The following is a 25767-nucleotide window of genomic DNA, read 5'->3' on the forward strand; positions in this document are numbered from 1 at the left end:
AGGGAATGCATACAGAATTTTTGATGTCATCCAGTCAAAACATAGTCAACATTCTATGCTAATGAAAAAACACATTTAGTTTGACATTCTGTCTCAAATTAGCAGAAACATTTTGGAAGAGAATAGCTATGGAAATAAACTCGTTTGTAACAAAAAAAAAAAAATCAAACAGGGACCGAGGTGCTAAGAAATTATATTGAGACAACGATCAGAAGAAAATAAAAGAAAACAAGAAAGTCCAGAGTAATCGTTGCTATTATTGAAGTCTCCTAAAACAACAATATAGTGATGAAGATTTGATACATGAATGACTAAGGAGAGGTAAACGTAAAATGAAAAGGTCAAAGGGTCATGATGTCAGCTCACGAATGTGGATTGCATATTTAGTGGTACGTACACTCTCTATAAAAAAAATGGGAGCTACACACAAATGTAGGCTCTGCAATACAGAACTTAGAAACATTTGCTCATATTGTTGCTGGCTGTGATATACCTGATGGGTGTCATATGAAAAGGTGCAATATTGTGCCGTGGTTGTGAAATTGGAGGTCGTGTAAATATTACCTTATACAAGTAATTAAATAGCACTGGAAACATAAACCACAATAAAAGTGATTGAAAATGGGAACATGATGATTGCATGAATTTATCCATCATCAATATGTTGGAGACAAAAGTGAGTAAGTGAAATATTGTTGCTGGAGAAAAAAGAACAAAAGCAGCAGAAATGATTGAAATCACCACATCCAATGACTATAGTGCCTTCTGCACTAAGGGATATAAGTTATAAAATATAAAGACATGCAAGCAGAAACTAGAGAAATGTGGAATAAAGACACAGATAATTTCAAAAGAAGAAGACGCAGATGGACTAATAAGAAAGAATTTCCTTTCATATTAATATATGCAACAAATGCGGGTAATGTGATGTCACTATATCTTATTATTCAAAGATAATGAGTACAATTTATTTATTTATTTATTTACTTGTCATTTGTTTACCAGGGGGTCTATATTAAAAGCATGAACGTTCACAAATGCGAATACACGAACATCGACACATAAACGTCGAAGTACAACAAGAGCGAAAGATGAAAACAGTGAAAACCAGAATGCCGAACGTATTTCAGAAAACAACAGCGCCATACAGGTAAGGAAAACCTACCTAAACAAACTCCAATAAACACACTTTTGGAAGGGGGCAAGCCCCCTGCACCCCTATGTGGGGGGCTGTGCCCCCACACCCCCCTACTTAAATATACCAACTCCGAGATTGCACTACAGTGGGGAAAAGGATATATTTCCTCTTCCCCACGATCACCCTGCTGGCCAAGGAAATACGTTTGTCATTCTGATTTTCGCTGTTTACGTCTTTCGCTCTTGTAGTATTTCGACGCTTATGTGTCAATGTACTTGTATTCGCATTTGTGAACATTCATGCTTTTAATTTAGACCCTTTACCAGGTTGGTCCAGCTGAGCCAAAGGCCCGTTTTCAGTGGAGACCTGAGGAGAAAAGCTCCAACACAATTACAAGACATTGACATGCATGAATTAAAAAAAAAAAAAAAACAAGAAAATTACATAGATATAGCATACATTCATAAAACAGGAAAACTTACATAGTTATATTGTAGTACATATTTACAGTAACAGAAGTTGCAATGAAAAGTATATACAAACATTAAAAATGCTGAGTGGGACATTGTATGTGAGTTTAGAGACAGCGAAAAAAAAAAGTGAAGGGAAAAAACAGACATTTTATTACAGAAACAGATTTAGATTGATAGAGAAATATGGGTAGTGTTGCTATTTACAGAGTAAAGGGAGAAGAAGGTTGAAAGATTAGGGGTAAAGGAGGGCATAAAGGGGGATTAAGTAGTAGGCTGAAAGACATGAGTAAAGAGGGGCAACAGAGAGGCTAGGATTAAGGAGGGTCCTGGCATGGGCAGGAGTTAGAATTAAGAAGGTAGTTTTTAAGTTCCGTTCAGAAACGGGTTGTACATTTAATGTTGTGAATATTTGGTGGGAGATTGTTCCAAGCTTGGAACACTGTGATATTATATAAAAGTTTTTCTTGGTTTTATAAATATTAAGGAGGTGTTGATCAGAGCTTTGTAGAGTTCAAGAGGGGGTGTAGAGGGAGATGATAGAGGAGAGAGATGGACAGGCTGAGGGATTACTTAGAAGGGTGAGTCAACTGTAATTCTTCAAGTCTTATGGGTTATGGCTTGTAGTCTTGAAACAGGTATTTATTTATTTTTTCAGTATGGCAGCATGATTTATTTTAGTTTTATAGGTCAACATCAGTTGAGAACTAGCAGATTCCTTCTGCTTCTGCAGAAACATTCTAGGAAGATTCTAATGTGATAGCATGAATTTACAGTTCCTCTTCAGTTCCCTTTAGTCTTAAGCTATGTTACATTTACAACTTCCATGGAATATGCACTTAATTAAGCTTTTGTTGATACTTTATAATGTTTGTTAGACTTTAGATTAAGTTAATATTTTCTGACTTCAGTGGCCTCTTTTCAAGGGAGACCTAAGGTGGTATTCATACTGACTAGGGGGAGATGAGGCCAGAGCACTGGGCAACTTCCATTACTGTTTTTGATAAGTGCCAAGGGATCTTTTACATCCGCCTGACTTACCACCAACCCAGGCATATGAGGCTTTGATATTCTGTTCATTATGATTTATTGTCTCAGGGACTATTCTGGAAAAAAGACAGTACAGTTGTAAGTAAAAGTATAGTCACAGCAGCAGAAAATCTGCTCACTTTCCCTGTCCTTTATGGAAAGGTCATGCTGCTGGTAAGGAAATTGTTTGAAAGAATGTCTCTTAAAATGTATTTCTCATAATTTGGAGGTTATATTTGACTGCTGAATTCTCAGAATAATGCTTATCAGTCAACATTGACTAAATTTGTTTTCTAGTTCACTTTTTTCAGCTTTATGTTACATAACATTTCCTATTTTTCTGGAAACATTCTTGTGCTGTTGAAACAAACAATTTATATACACAATTGTTAATCAGATGCTATTTCCTGTGTAGAATTACTTGATGTGTTCATGTTTGAATATACTGACTAACCTGGAACACACAGCATTTTGTATTTGTGACCCATTCTTTTTATACAGACATGCTGTTCCAGGACGGCCGAGTATCAGAATTCAAGTGCTGTGTTTTATTACCAAATTACTTCATTGTTTAACTTTTACTTACTTCACAAAAGCTTCCTTGGAGCTTTCATCCATTTAACTCTTTACTTTAGACAACAGCAGTCATATATGCCTAATTATTATGCTGAGCCTGGTCATTTTCCTTTATACAGATGTTTACTGCACTCTTGTATACATTTAAATATACATATATATTTTCACACACAGACACACATGCAGATACACACACTTATGCATACACATACACTCACGTACACACACATACACACACATGTACAGACACACACACACACACGCACACACACACACACACACACACACACACACACACACACACACACATGCATGCACATTTATGCCTCTGGGTGTTTACCTATGATCAAGTAGCAATATAATGCAATTAAAATTGCAGGAAAACATGGACTTAAAATCAGCTCCACTTCTGTGCCACAGATAATTTTATTCATTCATTAACATTAATTCTGTATTTAAACATTAAACAAAGCAACCATGTATTCATGTACTTAGTCCATGATAGTTTCCTTGCAGTTTGTTCCTCTGTAATGAAATAATTCATCTATCAGTTGTACTATATTCTCACCAGATGTTGAAACATGAAATCATATTTGTTCTGGTCTGTCCAATCTGACCGATGGGCATGAGCTATTGTTGTATCTGATCCAGCCTTTGCTAGTACCCTACTTTGACTGCCTTCAGAAATATTTAACCCCATAAACCACCCGGCTGCAAACTGCCCTCAGATATTGTTTGCTGCCATGAGTGTTCAGACAGATCTTCAGAGCCTGCAGGTAAGTGTTTCCTTTTGATCTACATTTATTTTTGTTCAACTTCACTTCCATTAGAGAAATGTAGTATTCAGGATTTGTTAAATGGCACATTACCTTGTTATGCTGTCTTTTCTCTTTTCAGTAACTTTTTCAACTAAATTGCTGAGATAATTTGCACTTCTTAGGCAGAAGGCCTAATGTTTCTATTCTTACTGTTTATATAGCGATAAATACAGAAACAATAGTATCGCTATCACTTTCCAGTGTATTTACTGCCTGTTAATTTACTGCTTTATTTATTGTTACCTAATTACAGTTGTTTACTGTTAGTTTACTGCTTTATTTATTGTTACCTAATTACAGTTATTTACTGTTAGTTTACTGCTTTATTTATTGTTACCTAATTACAGTTGTTTACTGTTAGTTTACTGCTTTATTTATTGTTACCTAATTACAGTTTTTACTGTTAGTTTACTGCTTTATTTATTGTTACCTAATTACAGTTGTTTACTGTTAGTTTACTGCTTTATTTATTGTTACCTAATTACAGTTATTTACTGTTAGTTTACTGCTGTATTTATTGTTAGATAATTACAGTTTTTACTGTTAGTTTACTGCTTTATTTATTGTTACCTAATTACAGTTTTTACTGTTAGTTTACTGCTTTATTTATTGTTACCTAATTACAGTTGTTTACTGTTAGGTTACTTCTTTATTTATTGTTACCTAATTACAGTTGTTTACTGTTAGTTTACTGCTTTATTTACTGTTACCTAATTACAGTTGTTTACTGTTAGTTTACTGCTTTATTTACTGTTACCTAATTGCAGTTGTTTACTGTTAGTTTACTGCTTTATTTACTGTTACCTAATTACAGTTGGCTGCTGTTAGTTTACTGCTTTATTTACTGTTACCTAATTACAGTTGTTTACTGTTAGTTTACTGCTTTATTTACTGTTACCTAATTACAGTTGGTTACTACTTGCTGTTTTGCTCTTTAATCAGTATTGATAAAAGCAGTTGTGGAGAAACCTAAGAAGACCTTCAGAAAGTGTGACAAGTGTAACCAAAAAATTCTACCCCAGGACACAAAAGGCCCGGTGTGTGCTGTGCCTGGGGCTAGAACATCTTTCTGCAGACTGATTTATCTGTAAGGTGTTTGGGATATGTTCCTCAGCAGACAGAATGAGCTAATTTTAAAAGGATTCCTTCCTCCAGACTCTTTTGCCGACAAACAGGAGAAGAAGAAAGAAGAGCAAAAATAGAAAGACAAAGATAAACATTTCAACTCCAGGAAAAGGAAGTCAGATGATGCTGGCCCATCCTCGGTCATAGAAGTCCCAAGTATGGCACTTGTAAAGCCTTCTCTGACACCTGTTATGGTGCAGAAGTTGTCTCCATCCAGTCCACCTCAGTTGGAGACAAAAACTATTAGGGGCAGGTCTGCAAAGCCAATGGGCAGTAAGTACACTTTGGAAAGGTGATTGTCCTGCTGTATTTCAAGAGTATCCTCAGTTTTTTCCCTGTGGTCAAGTTCATCAGGAGTACCACTAATGATGATTTATTTCATATGAGGCATGGATTGAGATGGGAATTATCTCATTTCCCTCAGTACCAAAGGTGGATCGGGTTGGCCCTTCCTCATCCATTCTTGCTGTTTCCCTAGTCCACACTATGGCACTTGCAGTTTTGGAGCAAACACATCCATTGGAGCCAGTTCACTCAATGTCAAGACCTTTGACATTAACAGAATCTTGGGACCAACTACTGTATTTCTTCATAAATAAGACCTAACCAGAGAATAAGGCCTAGCATGGTTTTCCAGGGTGGTCATGATATAAGCCCTACCCCAAAAATAAGCCCCAGTTAAGATTGTCAACAACACATGACGGACATGTTGAATTATAAAATAATATTATTGACACCTGTTGACTGAGGTTATCGTACTCTGCTCACCATTTTTGGACCATTCAGATACTCAACTTCTTCCCTTTGCAGAAAGTCATAAGATTCTTTCCCTAGCAGTCCTTCATGATTCTTACTGTAACCCTAATCATCACTCACACTTAATGGTTGACATCCTTGGCCCATAAACACTGGCAGGAGTACTTTGATTGGTCGAAGTACAGAAAATGCACATAAAGCACACACACTTGATAACGAACATCTGTGGTTGTGTCTTCTTAACCATCGCCATTTTGTGTTGCCACTCTGGTCTTGCAAGTCATCAATTAACCCCCCCTCCAGACAAGATGAGTCCAAAAAGAAAGTGCTATTCCATCAAGTACAAGAAACGTACAATAGCCTCAGTCAACAGGCTGATGAGGGAAATGCTAAGAAGTGCAAGTGTAGCTCAGGTCAGCAACCATTATTTCTTGAGCTAGAAGACATCATCTGTAAATGGATTGCTAACAGGAGAGTAAAGGCTTTAGTTGTGCGCAGGGCTGATATTCAAGCATTTGCCCTTGCAATGGCACCACAGTTAGAAATATCCCCAGAAGAATTCAAAGCATCACAACATTGGCTGGTTGGCTTCCTTCAGTGTTATGAACTGTCTCTAAGAGGTTCAACAACACTGTTCAAGCTGGAAGATACTGAAGTTATTAAATGTACACTTGCATTTAAGTCCTTTGTTGATGTCATCGACTTTTTTAAATACCAACTGTCCAACATGATTGCTATGGATGAAACTGCAGCATTTATGAGCCAAGGATCTCAAACAACAATTGGTCAGATGGGTGCCTTGTCAATCTGCATTGTCTCCACTGGTTACGAGAGTGCACATGTTACCTGTAGTTTGGCAATTCATCTAGATGGAAAGACAACCCCTGCTCTAATCATTAGTAAGGGCAAGAAAAATAAGGCTGAATGTTTTTCAGGCATTTACATTCTTGAAACCGAAAAAGCCTGGTGCACACAAGCAGTTATAAGGTCGATGTAATGCTGACACTTGTTTTGTGAGGTGGCAAAAGAGGTCTGCTAGTCTAAGATTCAGCCAGCACTCACTGTGCTAAAGACATGAAGAAATTCCTTGCATGGAGAAGAATAGCTCAAATAATGATTCCTGCAGGAATGACTGCCTATCTCCAGACTCTTGATATTGCAATAAGCAAGCCATTCATGGACCATTTGTGCATAGAACTCAATGACTACATTGAAAATAGAATAGAGAGAAATCAGCATGGAAACTTTGTGAAGCCTAGCCTGCAAGAGGTCATGACTTGGGTGAAAAATTCATAGGATAAAATCACTGACAGCTGTGTTGCCAATGCACTATGAGCAGGCTACATGGACAAGCAGTGCTAATTTAAGGAGAGCTCTATTGCAAGGCATGACAAATTGGGGCCAATGGTTCTAACTGAAATGGAGTCACAAGAAATTCAGGCTAGAATTCAGAGGTCGGAGACTTATGACAATGTTTCAGAAGAAGATTACATGACTGTATTTCAATAACTTTTCCATTATTGGGGCAACAGAATGGACTGCTTCTGCTTTCAGTTTTATTCCCCTCCTCCAATACACGTGTACTAAGATTTTTCTGTACTTTCTGTTAAGCATGAAATATTGCACTGTGAAAGCCAAGGTGTAGATATTTTGAAGTTGAAATGTTTGTTGCACTGTTTATGTAGAATTGTCAAACAACTGTTAACGCGTTACTTAGAACTGTTGTCCAAGAAACAGAAAAGTACCAAATAAATGTCAATTTGTGTACATGAATAAATGAATAAATGTAGATTGTTGTATGGGGGGAGGGGGTAAATAAGGCATCCCCTGATAATAAGCCCTAATGCGTATTTCAGTGGGGGAAAAGAGTATAAGACCTGGTCTTATTTTCGGGGAAATATGGTACCTGATGGCAGGTATTTGGCTCTGTCTTTGATGCTAACCTGCCTGGTGACATTTTTGGAGCTGGATACCTCAGCCTTTAATATGTCAGCACCGATCACCACCTTAACATGCTTTATATTGTCAGTATCAGGGTTCCCTTCTTTGGCACTGCTCACATCTACTTCATTAGGGACAGACATGACTCCAGGCTGGGGTTCTTTGGTGTTGATTGATCAAGGATTGTCATTAAAGATTTTGGAGAAGATGATTGCCACTTTTCTGAAGGCATCTGTACAGCTTCCAAGGATGTTGGTTTCAGCCACAGACACAGAGCAAGCAGTGTCTCAATTCACTCATCATACATTTCAAGGTCAGAGTAGAATGGATAGCCTCAAAGAAACTGTATGGCTTCAGTCTAAGTCTTCTATGGATTTTTAGAAACACCTTGTGTTCTGACTGAGAGTGCTTCTCAAACAATTCAAAATATAAAGTGATTAGTATATATATTTTTGCACTTCTGTTCAAAGTTCTGCACTGTCCTGATGTTTTTGCTAGATTGATTTAGATATATATATTTGTTGGCTTCGGATAAGTGCTGAAATTGCTGTTTTTTTCTTCCACCCTTATTCCTGCTGTGTTAAATACTGGTCTAACAGCTTTTGTGTTTTATTTGATTGTCTCAAGGCTTGCTAGTTTAATTAATATTCCCTGTTTGTAAATCTCTGCATTCATTGCTAGAAACTCCTTGTGTTCTGACTGAGAGTGCTTCTCAAACAATTCAAAATATAAAGTGATAAGTAATTTTTTTTTGGCACTTCTGTTCAAAGTTTTGCACTGTCCTAATTGTTTTGCTTGATTGATTTAGATATATATATTTGCTGGCTTCTGATAAGTGCTGAAATTGCTGTTTTTTCTTCCACTCTTATTCCTGCTGTGTTAAATACTGGTCTAACAGCTTTTGTGGTTCCCACCCTCCCTATTGGTGTCTTATTCTTATACTTGGTGGCTTTGCAATTGCCCACCCCTACCATATATTTCATCTGGGACACTCCTCCCAGCCTAGTGTCATTAGCTCATTCTACCTAATACAGAGAGAACATCTGAGAAGGCCTACCCACTTAGGTTCTTAACCTTGAATTATCTTCTGCTCCTCCTTTCTCCCTTTCCACTTTACTAAAAAAAAAATTAGCTAAAATCACCTTGAGTTCTGACTGAGTGTGCTTCTCAGCTAGCTAACTGCACTTGAATTGTTTTTAGTGCTATTTTAACTGCTTTTCTGTAAAAAAATGTTTTTTTTTTCTAAGCCTGTTTCCTGCCTATCCTGAAACTAGTTTAGTCCAGATACAGATTTACTGTATCCAGGACTGTTTGTAAACTTCTGAGTACCCTAAGCCTTTCTGTGTTGGAGGGAAGCCTTCTAACCTAACTTATCAGTGGGAGTGGTAAGCACTAGGTAGTCTACCTACCACAAGAGGAGTGGTTTCTGGCCCAGAAATTGTAGTTTAGTGGTGCTTTGGGCAGCTTTTCCATCACTTTCAACTTTCTGTTTTAAAAGTCTGTGTTTGCACTTGTTTCCCATCTTTCCTGTAACTAGTCTAGTCCAGATACAGATTTGCCATATCCAGGACTGTTTGTAAGCTTCTGAGCCACCCAAGCCTTTCTGTGTTGAGGGAAGCCTTCTAGCTTATCAGTGGGAGTGGTAAGCACTAGGTAGCCTATTTACCACAAGAGGAGTGGTTTATTGCCCAGAAATTGTAGTTTGTTGGCAATTTGGGCAGTTTTTTCCATTTCTTTCAACTTTCTGGTTTAAAAGCCACTTTTGTGATTGTTTCCCACTTTTCCTGTAACTAGTCTAGTCTTGATACAGATTTCCTGTATCGAGGACTGTTTGTAAGCTCCTGAGTGATACCAAAGCCTGCTGTTCAATTTTTCCCTTAGATCTGCTAGTTCTCTCCTCTCCTGTACTTTTACTAGCTTATTAGTCTAGCACTTTACCAGACTTCTTGTAGCAATTTTTGTAGCATACAAAAGTGCTACCAGCACTAAATGTTCTACAAGGAAACAGTTCCAGTACTTATTATTAATACCCACCCCTCCAGGCATGGCTAAAGGTCAGTTCCCTGTGCTTTCTCCTATCATCCTGGTGAACTTGGGCATCCTGAGGCAATGTAGCAACTGCCTCATGTACACTGCAGCTCCTCTTCTCTCCACCTCCCAGGCTTTGGGAGAGATGCACTTATGTATCCAAATTGGAAGCCATGCACTTTCCAGCCAATACCAGAATAGCTGGTCAAGAAGAGAAGGTCAACACTTGCACCACACCACATGGAACATATAGCCCTCCAGAACACACAATGGCACTGCCTTAACATAAAAACACAAGCCACACCCCCTTGTGGAAGCTCTCAATAAAAATCTACCCAAACAGCAGAGACCTCCAAGGCATACATGCGCTCAACCATCACAAGACAATACTAATTATGAGACACATAACTCTCCTAAACAGTTTGCCACTCAAACAAAGCCCCTAAGGCAAAACAGCATCCCCAACACACTAGTCATAAGTGACTCAATAATGAGGCACACTGATGTCCCACTCACTAGGTTGAATAAGGAAAAAGTAACAGTCAGCTGCCTGTCAGGTGCCAGGATTCACCACATAATGCATGCACTCAGGTCCCTCAACAACAAGTACAAATATGACACTGTCATTGTACATGTGGACGTGAATGACCTGAGACATATCTCCCTAGACTACATGAAGAGAGACATGGAGGAGCTCTCAGATTATGTAGCCCAGGCAGGTATGACCCTAGCCCTGAGCAGCATCCTACCATCACCCAGAATGATACCACAGTACAAGCAGAAAATTATTTACTTAAACAATTGGCTAAGTTTCTGGTGTCATTCTAAGGGGATCCAGTATATGTCTGCCTGGGATGACATGATTGACAGACCTCAATGCTTTGCCAGAGATGGCCTGTATCTGTCTCCCCTGGGCTTCTGGACATTGGCCAAGGCTCTTGCCACCCCTATAGTGCCTTTTTTAGGTAGTGTTCCAAAGACCAAATTACCACCATAACAGCTACAGACAAATACAATCTGAAGGTCATGCTGCTCAACGCTAGAAGTCTAAATCTCAAAATGCACTCGCTCAAAGCACTCCTTAAAATGGAGAATGTTGACATTTGTGCCATAACAGAGACCTGGTTCGAGGCAGTAGAAAGCACCCCTGCACTACCAGGCTACAACTCATTCCATACCTTTCAGTTGCAGAACTTGGACCAAAGTTTCAAAGGCAGTGCTGTTTCCATATTCATAAAGGATGCGCACACTTCCAGACTGGTAATCCAACATAACCCATCTGAGATACAGATGCAGCTAACATTGGGTAAGACAGCGATTAAGGTCATAGCCTGCTATAGGTCCCCAACCATGTCCCAAGACTCATACTCCATGTGCCTAAGCACCATGGAGAATATTAGGTTCCAACCTAACACCCTCATACTGGGCGACTTCAACTATCCCTCCATAAACTGGGAAAGTGACTCATGTACAAATACACTTCCCATGCAAAGGAAACCACCATGAAAAACTTCTCCAAAGCAAACCTTGGGCTCCTAAAATGCAAATGGAGGATAGTTGCATGACCACTGAATCATATACCAATGCACTGTACAAACACATACACAAATGCATGGATCTTGCCATACCCAATAGAACCAAGACACTCTCCTCTAAAAAGGGAAGCCAATCTGGTGGTCCCCTGTTATAAACAAACTCTACAACAGAAGGAGGACTGATGCAGAATAAAGTGAAGTCCCAAGACTGAAAAAACTCCCTTATCAGCCTCAACAAAAAGCTGAGGTCCATCATCAAATCCTCCAAAGCTAGCTATGAAAACAGAATTGTAGCAGATAGTAAAGACAACCACAAGGCCTTCTATAGTTATGTAAGGAATCTCCACGGCAATACCTAGATTTGCTCTGAGCTACTGCACAATGGTACCTCCTACACCAATCCAAACAAAAACAAGGACCAGCAAACAAGGCACCTAATTATAAGGTAGAATGCTTACTGACTTAGATGATTACACTAAAGTTGATCCCTTTAATTTTGAAAATAAAGCAAAACATATCCGATTCAGTTCACAAAATCGGACAACTCCTAAAAGAAAATGCACTAAATCTATTTTAAAAAAAGGTGCACCTCACAACACAGTCACATCAGCTGAGGACTCTTCTTCAGGCTTAGAAACTGATTCTGCAGGTGCCATAGGCTCACCAGCATTGAAAAGAAGGAATTCCTTCACCACTCTGGGTTTACACGCAGGAGGAGGGGGGCAGAAAACATAAAAGCCATAGACAATATGGCAAGTCTACTTCAGATGTTTGTGACCAAAGAACCAATGTGAATATAACAAACATTTCATTTCATGTCCTCACCTTCCCTGAAATTGAAATTCTTAATAAAGGGTTATCATTTATTCCTGGTTTCTTTGTTTCAGAAGAATGTTTTGTTAACAACATAATTTCATATTGCAGGATTCTTAACCTTAAATTATTTTTTCATGAACAACAGTCATCAAAGATCTCTGACAAATTCAAATATTACAAATCCTCTTTTATGCCTCCTATGAACCAACATGTTTCCATGTTTCAAAATGCAATCATCAAAGATCTTCACTTTCAATACAGGTCATTCACCCCGTTACCCAATAATATATCCAAAACATGCATGGATAATATTACCAAACTAGCAAACAATCATGAGCTGGTTATCACTGGTGCTGACAAAGGAGGTTTGATAGTAGTTCAGGATCTGTCTCAATATGACAATGAAGCTTTCGGACAACTGTCTAATGTTCGATACTATACCCAATTAACTATTGATCCAACACCTGTTTTCAAACAACAGATTGACTCCTTTCTTACATTAGCTGTTGAAGAAGGTATCATCACCAAGAACATTCAGTCCCAACTTACTATATCCAACCCTTGCCCACAGTACATATATTTTCTACCCAAAATACACAAAAACCTCCAGAATCTTCCAGGTAGACCTATTGCTTCTGGTAGGAATTCATTAACTGAACCTTTATCTCTCTTCTTAACCAAATATTTACAGCCGCTTTTAAAATGTGTTAGAGCAAGGATCAGAGACACCACGGAATTTATTCAAATCATTTCCGAAACACAGAACCAGATTGGTTACTTTGTACAATGGATGTCACATCACTATATACCAACATTCCCCACTGGGCTGGATTGGAGGCCTTAGAATATTGGCTCAATAGGACTGAATTATATAAACCTGGCTTCAGTACTCTTTTGTTGTGTTTGACTAACATGTATTGACCAAGAATGTTTTCTTTTTCAAAGGTAATTGTTATTTGCAAACTAAGGGGACAGCAATGGGATGCTTGTTTTCTTTTCGTAAAGGCAGAAATTTATCTGCTTTTTTCAATCATTTCAAACATTTTGAAGCCAGAAGTACCAATACTACACAAACCACATTATCAGGTGAACCTTTACTGGGCTGTTTTCCTTGTGGACATTGCACACATTGTGCCAAGTTACTTAAAACAAAAAATTTCAGTAGTCAGAACACCTCTGTAGTGTATGACATAAATTTTTTGCTAACTGTTCCTCGGACTGGGTTATATATTTGGCCAAGTGCAATTGTCCTGCATTTTATGTTGGTCAAACATCAAGACCCTTAAAATTCAGAATATCTGAACATCTCAGTGATATGAAAAATAAGAGAGAAAACAATGCTCTTTATAAACATTCATTAATGCACACTAATGCATGTTTTAGTTTCACCATTACAGATACAATAAATAGACCCAGAAATAACAAATTAGGTTGGCATGATTTACTGAATTCCATGGAGAAAAAATGGATTATTAAGCTTGGTGGTCTCTTTAAGCCAGGTCTAAATGAGCATTTGTAATTAATCACATGTCCTATCCAACTATTTATAAAATGGTTCTTTTTTGTATGAATCTTTTACACTGATGAAGGCTCTGTATTAAACCAGCCGAAACCGGTCTGTTATAAGAACCTATATACTTTTATTAAAGTATTCTACCTTATAATTAGGTGCCTTGTTTGCTGATCCTTGTTTTTGTTTGGATTCCTAGTTCTCCTGGGACCTTGCAGCTGCCGTACTCACAGAGGTTACAACACTTTTGACCTCCTATACCAAGCCAACAGATATTGCCAATATACTGGCCGACAGATTCAATGCCAACTTTGCCCCTCCCCCCCCAGAGGACCAGTCACAATACCATTGGATTGACAGGCACCCAATATTACTGCTGCACAGGTTAAAACAGCACTGTCCAAGGCCAAGAATACAGCTTCTATAGGACCTGACAATATGCCTGGCTGTGCACTACATGAACTACAAAGTGAGCAGGCACATCACCTGTGTGCCCTGTTCAGTCACAGCCTCACCTCAGGCTTTGTTCCTACTGAATGGTGCACTGCTACAGTCATCCCTCTCCACAAAGGAGGAGTGACTACAGACCCTGGGAACTATCGCCCCATTAGCGTGACGAGTCTGATATACAAAGCTATGGAACCATCATCAAGGATCTAATAAACAAGGATATAGGGAATCTCCAAACTCTGGATCCCACACAGTTTGGTTTTGTGAAGGGTAGATCATGCCTGCTCAACTTGTTAGACTTCTTTGAGACAGTCACCAGAGCTGTGGGTGAAGGCAAGGTGGTTCATACAGCCTACCTTGATCTGGCCAAGGCCTTTGATACCATTCCCCACTCAGGAATCATAGAAAAACTCACTAAGCTAGGCATCAACCTCTATATCACTAGGCGGGTTGCAAACCGGCTCACAAATAGAGCCCACAGTGTGAAAGTAGCTGACTCCAAGTCAGACTGCAGACCAGTCACGAGTGGAGTTCCACAGGGTTTGTTCCTGGGTCCTCTCCTGTTTGGTATCTACTTCTCAGGAGTCCAGACCAACATGAAGGGTCTCTGGCTGACAGAGTTCATAGACGATTGCAAGTTGGGAGGTATTATTAACTCTCAAAGTGATGTTGACATCCTACAGAAAGGCCTCACTGAGACCAACAACAGGTGACAGAACTATGGCCTTAAGCTCAATGCCAAAAAATGTGTCATCATCCCCTTTGGGAAAAACCCGGTTCCCATGCATTTCCACATCGATGGTAGTCAACTGAACACAGAAGGAGTTATAAGAGATCTGGGAACAAAGGTTGACAGCAACCTCTCTTTTGACCACCGCATTGCCACTGTGGTCAGAAAGTCCTTCTATGTGGCACATCTCATTACTAAGGGTTTTGCATCCAGGAAGAAAGAGGTCATTGTCTCCCTCTACTCTTACCTCATTTGCCAATCATCAAGTACAATGCCCCATTTGGAATGAACCTACGAGACACCTGCAATACCTGGACAGGCCGCAAAAGTACCTTACAAAGAGGATCCTGGGCCTTAAACATTTATCCTACGTCAAAAAACTCCAACTATTCTCTGTCTTATATTGCCTACTTAGAGGCGATCTCTGCTTGACTTACAAAGCCATGTCTGACCCAGCTCTGTTAGAAATGTTGCATCTAATTAAATCTCAATCCCTCTGCAGCACATACTTCAAAGACCTCAACTTCATTACCACAATCAACAGAACATGCTGGAGGGACAGGTTCATAAAACAGAGACTGCCCATGTTATGGAATAGACTTCCCATACATGTAAAGCAGAGCACCTCACTGACACTCTTCAAGAGAATTCTTGATGAGTGGATGGGAAATAGAAAATTCACCCCGGGGATCACTCCAGTGGCTCTGCTCGGTAGAGGCACTGGGAACGAAGGACGGGTGGCACGATGCCAGGGTAATCCTGTGGGATAGCCTTTTAAAGGCTCCAGGGCCAATAGCCTAGTACACACCTCTGAACCTATTTGAATTCTCTCCAGCCGGATGTGCAAAACAAGCATCATAAACTCCCTTATGAAGTCATTGACATCTGACACTGACCTTGATGAATGACAGGGGTCCCTGAGTGCCTTCCAAAGAATGCAACTTTTGGCAAAATCCTTGAATGGATGAGACAGAAGGTAGGTATCCAGACTAACTGACTCACCCACACAGAGTGAAGAGGTACTTTTTGAGGCTTATCATTCTACAACCTGTACCTCCTGGGTGTCCCCTCCTGCAAACCATCGGATACATTTCCCTGTCATGAGGGTATGTCTGGAAGCAAATTCTTCAGAAGCCATTCCAGGATAACTTGATAAGATTATTTGTCCACCTAAACATATACAGCACTGTTCCAAAGGGCCTCTGGTAGATTATATGACTAAAACAGCAGCCACCAAGCAAGGGCTATTGGACAATATAGCCACTGCCCATCCACTTAACAAGGAACCCAGACTGGTGGACAGAATGCAGAAGCATGCTTATACACTTTTTTTTGAGGACATTAAACTATTCTACTCTTATGATGTGAGCTTCAGTGGAATATGCTTTGGATTCTTTGTTAAAGCTACAAATGCCAGAGTCAAGGAAACAGAGACCACAGTGGGAACCATGATAAACATTATTAACCTCTTCATATGGTACTACACAATGGGGACCATGATAAACATTATTAACCTCTTCATATGGTGCTACACAATGGGAAGAGAGTCACTGGCATTACCATAAGATGTCATTCCTGGCTTCAACTTTTTGAGTTTGTGGACATTTAAGGCATTCTGCACTAATGTCACCTATGATGTCTCCATCTTATTTTGATTTGCAATAGAAGATAGGCTACTGGGATTTGAGCAGGAAGGTGAGATGCTGTCTTCCATAACTGATAAATTTGAGACTCCTCAAAAATTCTACAAAAAACAATCAGAAGAGGTCCAAATCTTCATGGTTTAAGAAACTCTAGTGACAATGCTTTGACATGTCCTCATAGCCATAGCAGAGAAGGCCCCTTTAACAGTCTCCAACTGAGAGGTCATGGAGATCCACAAATATCAAAAATTATAGGGGGCCCTTTTCAGGAGCTTGGATTTGGCATAATGGTTAAGGTGTTCACCGCACAGACAAGAGGTAAAGGGTTTGAGTCTCACCAAGGAAAATTAGCTAGGCTTGAAATGGTCCACAAAGGTAGCTGGCCTAGTACAAAGCTATGAAACCTCTTTAGTTTCCCTTAAAGTTTACTTAGCTGTTCACCTCTGGAGGCAGTTGGAGGGTTGCTTATCACTCCACTTAGCTGTATGGAAAGTAATCAATCAGGATGTTTTATGAGACAACTAGTGTCCAGAAGTTATGCCACACATTTTACCCTATCCCTACCTACTCCAATGTCAGCTGCTCCCATATGTTTCACCCCACTAACTAAAAGCAGCATAAACAGACATAGGATCACAGATTAGTACAATGCTAGCTCCCCTTGTGGGCCATTTTAAATCCAGCCAATTACCCCAGATTAGAATTAAACCCTGTACCTTGTGTTTGTAAGGTAAATATCATAATCATTACATCAACCCAGCAAAAAAAGAGCTTTTCAAGAAGTCTCAACAGACTAGAGATGTTCCAGAATATTCCATATTATTTTTAGTTTCAAAGAAAATCAATGTCCTCAGGTCCATCCTTGTCTTAGCCTTGATTTTAGCAGCCAGAATGTTCATGTCAAGGAGATCCCATTCAGAATGGTAACTTTGAAAGTGATTTTGCCTTGCCTGAAAGCAAATATTTTGGTGTGCTCAGTAGATCTTTTAGATGTCTACCTACATAACAAGATAGCCAAGGCATCCAGGTAATTTAGCAAATGATTTGGTGTGCTCATTAGACCTTCTGGATGCCTGCCTACATAACACGATAGCCAAGGCATCCAGGCAATTTCTGTATTCCTAGCTAAAAGCCAATTATTTTCAGTGCAGAGTCCTATCCTTCAGCCTTTCCGGTGTTTACCAAGTGCATGGAGTAGTCAGAGTCCACCTGGTACACAAAGGGATCGGCTTGTTCTCATAGTTGGACAATTGTCTCCTAGTTGCTACATACTGGGTTTCATCAAAGCCAGAGGTTATTTGCTACAGCTCTGCCTATTCATAGATATATTTCTGAATTACAGAAAGTCAGTCCTTCAACCAACTCATTCTATACCATTTAGCGGCTTCCATCTGGACACAAGTTGTACCATCAGGCTTCCCCCAGACAGAAATCAGTCTCTCAGAGCATCAGTCCAGCATCTTCTAAGGCATTATTTTCCTTCTTCTTCTCTGGTACTAACAGTCCTGAGGTTGATGGCCTCTGAGAAAGTCATGTACTTCATGCACATTTTTACATATGCACACTGCAGTAGTTACTTAGAGTTCAATGGTCCCAGATCTCAGATCAACCCTCAGTCCAACATCTGCATCACTCAACTGTACAACACTCATTTAAATGGAAGGCTAACTTCTCCAACACTTTTCTCACCATGGACAACACCTCTCTGGGGTGGGAATGAGGGGCATTTCCAATGGAGGAGGATCCAAAAAACTTGCAATCAGACAGAGGCCAATCTTCTCATCAACATTCTGGAAATGAGGGTGGTCTTCCTTGTGTTGTAGGAATTTCAGGACCTACTACTTCCTCCAAGAGAGATTTCCACTCAAAAGAAAAGCATGTCTGTATTGTGGTATTTGGACAAGTAAGGGGGAAACAAATCCTACTCCGTTACTGAGAGGCTATGAGGATTTGGCAGTGCACATTTGGTTTGTATCACTTTCTGATCACAGTGAATATACCAGGGAGAGCCAACTGTCTAGCTGACAGTCTGAACAGGTCCATCCTGATGCCTCACAAGTGGTCTCTTAATTGATTAGTAGTTTAGGTAATTTTCCACTACTGTGGCCATTGTTGTTACCTCTTTGCATCTGCATCCAACACCAAGTGCAGTAGTTACTTTGCCTTGATCCCACCAGAGGGACAATAACTGAGAGATGTTCTAGCTGGATGGTGAACCACCAGACTCCTATCTTACTTTCACCCTCTTCTGCTAATAAAAGGATTCTTACAGCAAGTAGCAGCTTGCAATACCACTGTGATGCTCATTGCTCTGTTTTAGCCAAAGCAAAGCTGGTTTCCTTGCTCAGTCTTCGCCTAACAAAGTACCCATGGTTTCTACCTCAACATCCAGATCTTCACTAGCACCTTTCTGGGCAGACTCACTCAGATCTACTGAACCAGAAATTAAACATATGGCTTCAACCACATGACTCCCTGTCATCTGAGGGTATAGTTTGCATTCTATATGCATCTCAAAAAGAATCTTCTCATAAAGTATACTAAAGCAAGTGGAAATGTTTCTCTGTATGGGCAGTAAATCAGGGTATTGATAACTTTTTATCTTTCAATTCAGTGATCCTTTGGTTTCTACCTAATTTATTTGAAACTAGTTCAAGTTACTCCACAATAAAAGTACAATTAGCATCCATTTCCAAGTTCTGTAATGGCTTTTCAGTCATTCTTTGGATTCTCATAAATTATGTAAGATCTTTTTAAAGGAAGCTTTCTTCTATGCCTGCCAATAAAGGACCCCACTCCTCCTTGGGACCTAAGTTTTGTCTCAAAAATGAAATGATGATAAAAGCCCACTTTGAACCAACATATTCTGCATGGCTAAAATTCATTTCTTGAAAGTTTTTGTTCTTAGATGCTGTTACAACTACAAGAAGAATTTCAGAATTGCAAACTGTAGCTGTCAGCAGCCATACTTGTTTTTTTAATAAAGACAGAACTATTTCCAAACTAATACTTCATTCATTCCCAAAATTGCCCATGAGTCCAATTTAAACTAGCCAGTGCACTTACTGGTTTTCTTTCATAATCATTCTAACAAAGGAGAATATATTCTACATACCCAAGACGTACATAGACAGCTTAGAATTTATCTCCAAAGGACATAGGCAATCAGAAAAGATAAACAAGTGTTAATTTTCTTCACACCAGACAAGCTAGGCTGAAAAGTCTGTAATATAACCTAGTCTAGATGACTATCTGACTGCATATTCTTTGCACGCGCTTCACAGAACAAATCCTTGTTGGCCATACCTAAAGCTCATACTATAAGGTCTGTTGTAGCCTCAATGGCCTTTCTCAGAAATTCTTCTGTAAATTAAATTTGTGCTGAAAGAACATGGTCTACACTGCATACGTTTTCTAATTATTAATAATCTGGATATAATTTCCAGATCTAGAGCTTCCTATGGAGCTCTAATTCTTAGAGGTATCCTATCATGATGCCACCCAGGAATTCAGATAGCTCAGAATTCTAACTTATCAGTCAAATCAGATAGGCTGGATGAAATAAGATCTGGAAGTGATGCAATGTTGGCTCTTTTTCATCTTGATGCATTACACCATTCCCCTCCAAATCATCACTTTCTCCTGAGGAGCTCAGATGCCAGCCTGAAGCTTTTCTGCCTTCTGTTCCCTATGTTGCATGGATTTGTCATAATCTCCTCACATTATTCAGTAAACTTGAGATGAGGATAGTTGATGTGGAGGGAAATATGGGAGGGAAAAATCTTGAAGGAGCTAGAAGCAGGGAGCACTAAGGAAAGCCAGCTGGGATCCAATAAGCAGTTTGGTACCATCAGTTGTATCAAATAAAACAGGATGAAAAGGATCCAGCATTATAGTCAGTACATAACTTCCATTTTTTCACCTTCTAATTATCATTTCATGTGCACCTTTCATAATAAATGAGCAGAAATTGTTGATAAATTCACTAATTTCTGTAAATTTCAAAGGAAGCTGCCGCAACATCTTAGTAATGAGTGGCAAGCGTTTTTGGTTTCATACAGGCTAATTATGTAATGCAGAACAGCATATAAAAATACATGCAGCCCTAAGTAATTACAAACTTTAAGCTAATGGTTCAAAACTGATTATAAACTTCTTGCATTATATGTACATAAAACTACTTTTGCCTATCACCAGTGGTGTAGCTAGAATGGGTGAAGGGGCAGCTGGCCTACATTTAAAGTATTAGGAGGTGTGGTCAGTAAATCAAGATTGGTCTTCAGTGTATTACTGGTATTTAGAAATGAGGGCCAGTATTGTAGAGCTGCATGTGTAGTACAAACTATAGCAGTTAATTCCTACAGTTTGAAAGGAGAGAAGGAGAGGAGTTTTTTCCTATTCAGCTTTCCCCCTGCACAACCTTAGTAACCTGCCATGGCTCTAACCCTAACCCTACAGCTTACCTTAAAAAAATACCCTTCTATAATACTACCACTAAACAAGACAGACCTAGGCAGACAGCAAACACACACGCACACACACACACACACACACACACACACACACACACACACACACACACACACACACGCACACACACGCACACACGCACACACACGCACACACACACACATGCACACACACACACACACACACACACACACACACACACACACACACACACACACACATACGCACAAACGCACACATGCACACACACACACATTCACACACACACACACACACACACACACACACACACACACACACACACACACACACACACACACACACACACACACACACACACACACACATCCCACTTGCCTGTTACAATCAATAAAGCATACATGCCACAAAATGAATATTCAATACACTAAACATTCACAAAAATGACCCTGCAGCTCATTCTGTCATGCAAATAAGTGCAAGCTAAATATATTAAGTGAAGTAGTCACTACAACATATGGGTTGATAAAATAGCCATAAATAATTAATAGTTATGGTTTAATACAGAAATCCGTCTATAGAAAAAGGGAAGCCCTCTTTTCCCTCTTTTGTTAACAGCCCCATAACTGTTTCTTTCCATGAACGTGGAATCTTCCCATCCTGAACTGTTTTATCATATAACTTTTTCAGTAGCAGGAGATATTTTTCTTAAAACCTCTGTAAGAATACCATCATTACTTGGACTATTCTTGCTGGCTTGTTCTGCCATAACCACAAACAACTCATTTGATGCAGCCCATCTAGTCAGTACCGTGACTTGTTCACATAGATGATATAACAGCTGCTCATCCAGCTGGCTAAATAACCACATTACTTCTGTACTTACCCTCTGTTGCCTTAACTGTACTGTCTGGGTCTTCTGATAGTCATGGGAGATGTAAAAATACTTGTATTTCAAAATCTTATTCCTCCTAACTTTTTGTAATTCATCTGTCCTCTCAAATATCCTACCCTGCAGTTCCTCTAATTGCTACTGTCTGTCCTCCCTTCTCTTCTCCAAATATTATCTGCATAATGTTTAACAAGAAATCATACATCATTTTTAAATTTATCCAGTGCAGAAGCAGATAGTTCACGGGGTAACTCCAATAACTATAATTTTGAGTCACTATTTTTATAAACGATGCAACAAAAGTTTATCTTGTTAGAAGAACTACTAGGGAAATGCCACACCAGTGTTTTTTGTTATAATCCCCGATCAGGGGTGAATGTAGGGGTGAATTATCAGAAAACAGAATAGGAGAGTTGTCACCTCCTTTACCAAATAAACATGTTGTACATTTATATCCATTTTGTCTATTCTTGGCCTACAGTGGAATAAGCCAGAAAATATGTAAACTGAGGTCTGTCATTAATTACCTTCATAATATCAAAGACACTCATTAGTTAAGTATATAACCTGATATATCTACCTGGTCTAGGTGGTCATAGGTTCATAGGTATATACCTGGCTAATGACCACCAGGGCATTCATAAGCCTAGCCATACAATCCAACCCAATGGTGTCCCTATGTACTATGGGAATTTTCCGTCTAAAAGTTCAGAGCTCTCTCATCATCTCCTCAAGACTTGTGACTGTGTTCCAATCCCACATAAGCACAAGGACAGGGTTTCTTTAAGAAACAACCCTTCTTTTATATCTAAAGTGGTTTCATCCAGATTATACCGGAACTGGATCCAGAACAATCATCAGTAATACATTTACTCAGCTCTTCACTAAATGGTATCAAATCACTCATGTTGTCTTTAACAGCATGTTGCATTGTTTCCAGTGCTACATAAGCAATAAAATCAGTTTTCCTCTCTCCCAAATAACCATTCATCCACACATGAAAACCCTGTGCATGGAGTGTCCTCAGTTTTAAAATGGCTATTATCCACCAGAAGTACCAGCCCTCCCCGACATTCTAGCTACCAGGAACAGGCAAACTCCTTAAACCAACAACTTCTCTCTAAAATAGCATTACGCTGTGCCTCCAAGTGTATTTTCTGCAAAGCAATTACTAATAGCTTTTGACTTCACAACTACCTCATTATATACTGGATTAGGAAGGTTTGTGGTCTAGACTCTTGTGGTGGAAGAGTGTGACATGCACCCTTCTAAGCTGGCAACTGCTCGTGAATTGCTACTTTATTTAAACAGTTTTTTGCTGTTGTGACTGATTGTATGCACTTTGAATTTCTAGTACTTCTGCATTTTATGGCATAGGCTAGATTCAGACTTGCTGAATTTAGACGGTTTAGTATCACTTGAGCACTAAAACCAGCTCTTCACTGAGATACTGAAAGACCTGAGGCAACTGTTGCATCCAACAAACTATAAGTGCCTGTTTTTGCTCTTATATTGCACTTTTAATTTGTATTTGCATTCTAGTGTCTGTTTGAATTGTGTGAACTGTTTTTTGCCACATTTTACTGTATACTGTACTAGTTCAGCTGCAGCATAGCCCAGTTCCAGGTTTGCTGTTTGTGGGTCTGTTTTGTAACTTCTGAGCATCAAATTCAAGCCATCTTTGTTGGTGAAGGTCCTTCTGCACCCTTTTAGGAGGAGAGTGTTGTCTGGGTTCCATCTAATTGAGGGTGACTGGACAAGAGTTCAGACAGAGCATCCTTATAGTCTAGTTTGAGTTTAAAGGGTTATTTCTTGTTTTATTTAATCCCTGTGCTTGCACTTGTTTGCATGTAGCTCAACATCGTGCACTGCCACATAGTGGTGGTTACCTTTGATGATCATTGTGCAAATGTTTTGCTTGCTAAATTTTACCTTAGCACTTTGCTTGTGGTCCTCCAGAGGTTTTTTCTGGCCTTGCTCTACTGTCAGGTGGAACACTAAGCCTAGCCTCAGAGGTACTAACACACCTATCACCCACTAGCCATTCCTAAGTGCAACCTCTTTTTCTGACCATATAAATTTGCCTAACACTATGGATGGACAATTTCCAAAGTTTCTCCAGCCAGCTTGGTTAACATCAGTATCCTGACACAGTGTAGCAACTGCTTCATGCTCACTGACAACCCTCTACTCCTAGTCCACACAAACTCAACACGTGAGAGATGCAGCTATAGTAAGAACCTTGAATTCATGCTCTCTCACACACCAGTCAGTACATATCATAATGAGCAGGTTGTCAGCATGCACGCCTCACCTCCTACTCCACCCAAACCTACATCACACATACCTACATATGTGGAGGTCATCACCAGAAACATACCTAAACACCTGAGGCCTCCCAAACACAAACAGAAGCACGATACACAGAATACTTCTTCTGCAGAACACAATACACATAATAGCTCATGCACCAGTGTCTCACCTCTTAAGCCCTTAAGGCAAACCACATAACCAAACATTAGTCATAGGTGATTTCATCGCAAGACACACAAATGTCCCTCTCATCAGGCTGGATAAGGAAACGGTCACAGTCAGCTGTCTTTCAGGTGCCAGGATATGCTATATCACACATGCACTCAAGTCTCTCAACAACAGGTACTGTTATGACTCCATCATAGTCCATGTTGATGTGAATGACTTGAGATGTACCTCTCTGGACTATGTAAAGATGAACATGACTGAGCACCCAGACTATGTGTCTCGGGCAGGTATGTCCCTAGTCTTAATCAGCATTTTACCTTCACATAGAATGATGCCTCAATACAAACAGAAAATGATTGACTTCAATAATTGGCTTAGTTTCTGGTGTTATTCTAAGGGGATCCAGTATCTGTCAGCCTGGGATGACATGATCAACAGACCTTGATGCTTTGCCAGAGATGGTCTTCATCTGTCACCCCTGGGTTTTCAGCTACTGGCTAAGGCTTTTGCCACCCCCATAGTGCCTTTTTATCCAGTGTCTCAAAGACAAAATTACCAATGTAAAAACTCCATCTAAAAACAACCATGCTGCTAAATGCTAGGAGTCATAATATGAAACTGCACTCACTGGAAGCAGTCCTCACCTTGGAAGACCCACATCTGTACAGTCACGGAGAGCTGGATCAAGGCTGTGAACAGCACCCCAGCCATACCAGGTTATACCTCCTTCCACACATTCAGATGACAAACTGAAGGTGTGAAAACTAAGGGAAGTGGTGTATCAATATTCATTAAAGATAAATACACCTCCAGATTGGTTAAACAGTATGATTCCCTGGAGATACTTCAGGTACAATTAACTGTTGGTAGGACACCTATTCAAGACACTGCCAGCTACAGGATACTGTTCATGAATTAGGACACCCACTCTCCTTATTTGGATCTACTTGATTCTATCAAGATACATCCAAACCCCATGGTTTTGGGAGACATTAACTACCCATCCATTGACTGGGTCAATTACTCGTCCTCAAACTCACTTGCCCAAAGCTTCCTTGACTTTGTTCGTTCCAATCCCCTGGACCAGTTGGTTGACCCCCCCCCCCCAAGACATGCCAACATCCTGGATCTGGTGCTTATCAATATGGGGGACCACTGAAGCACTCTCACTGATCAAAACAAGCTCCTAAAGGAACAGCAAACCTGCCTGGTGGACAACTGCCATTAACAGGCTTTTCAATAATAAGAAGAAATTGCTATCTAATAGTAAAACAGAGTGAGCTCTAAACTGGAAACGTTCCCTCCTCAGCTTAAACAAGCAAATAAGACTTCTTGTGAAGTCCTCCAAAGCAAACTATGAATCCAGATTAACTTCCTCAA

General features: G+C 39.7%; 1 protein-coding gene across 1 annotated transcript in view; it reads left to right on the forward strand.

Moving 5' to 3' along the window:
• The first annotated feature begins 1037 nt into the window (after positions 1 to 1037).
• LOC122814496 (integrin alpha-M-like) overlaps positions 1038 to 25767 on the forward strand; it is a 935681-nt gene continuing 910951 nt past the window's right edge. Inside the window, exons 1-2 of the mRNA XM_044087070.1 lie at positions 1038 to 1150; positions 12341 to 12747. Of these exons, the coding sequence (XP_043943005.1) occupies positions 1038 to 1150; positions 12341 to 12747 (520 nt within the window). The remainder of the gene's footprint in view (positions 1151 to 12340; positions 12748 to 25767) is intronic.

The sequence above is a fragment of the Protopterus annectens genome, chromosome 10.part0 (genome assembly GCF_019279795.1).
Source record: "Protopterus annectens isolate FY-2018-M chromosome 10.part0, PAN1.0, whole genome shotgun sequence".
In the NCBI taxonomy this organism is placed as follows: Eukaryota; Metazoa; Chordata; order Ceratodontiformes; family Protopteridae; genus Protopterus; species Protopterus annectens.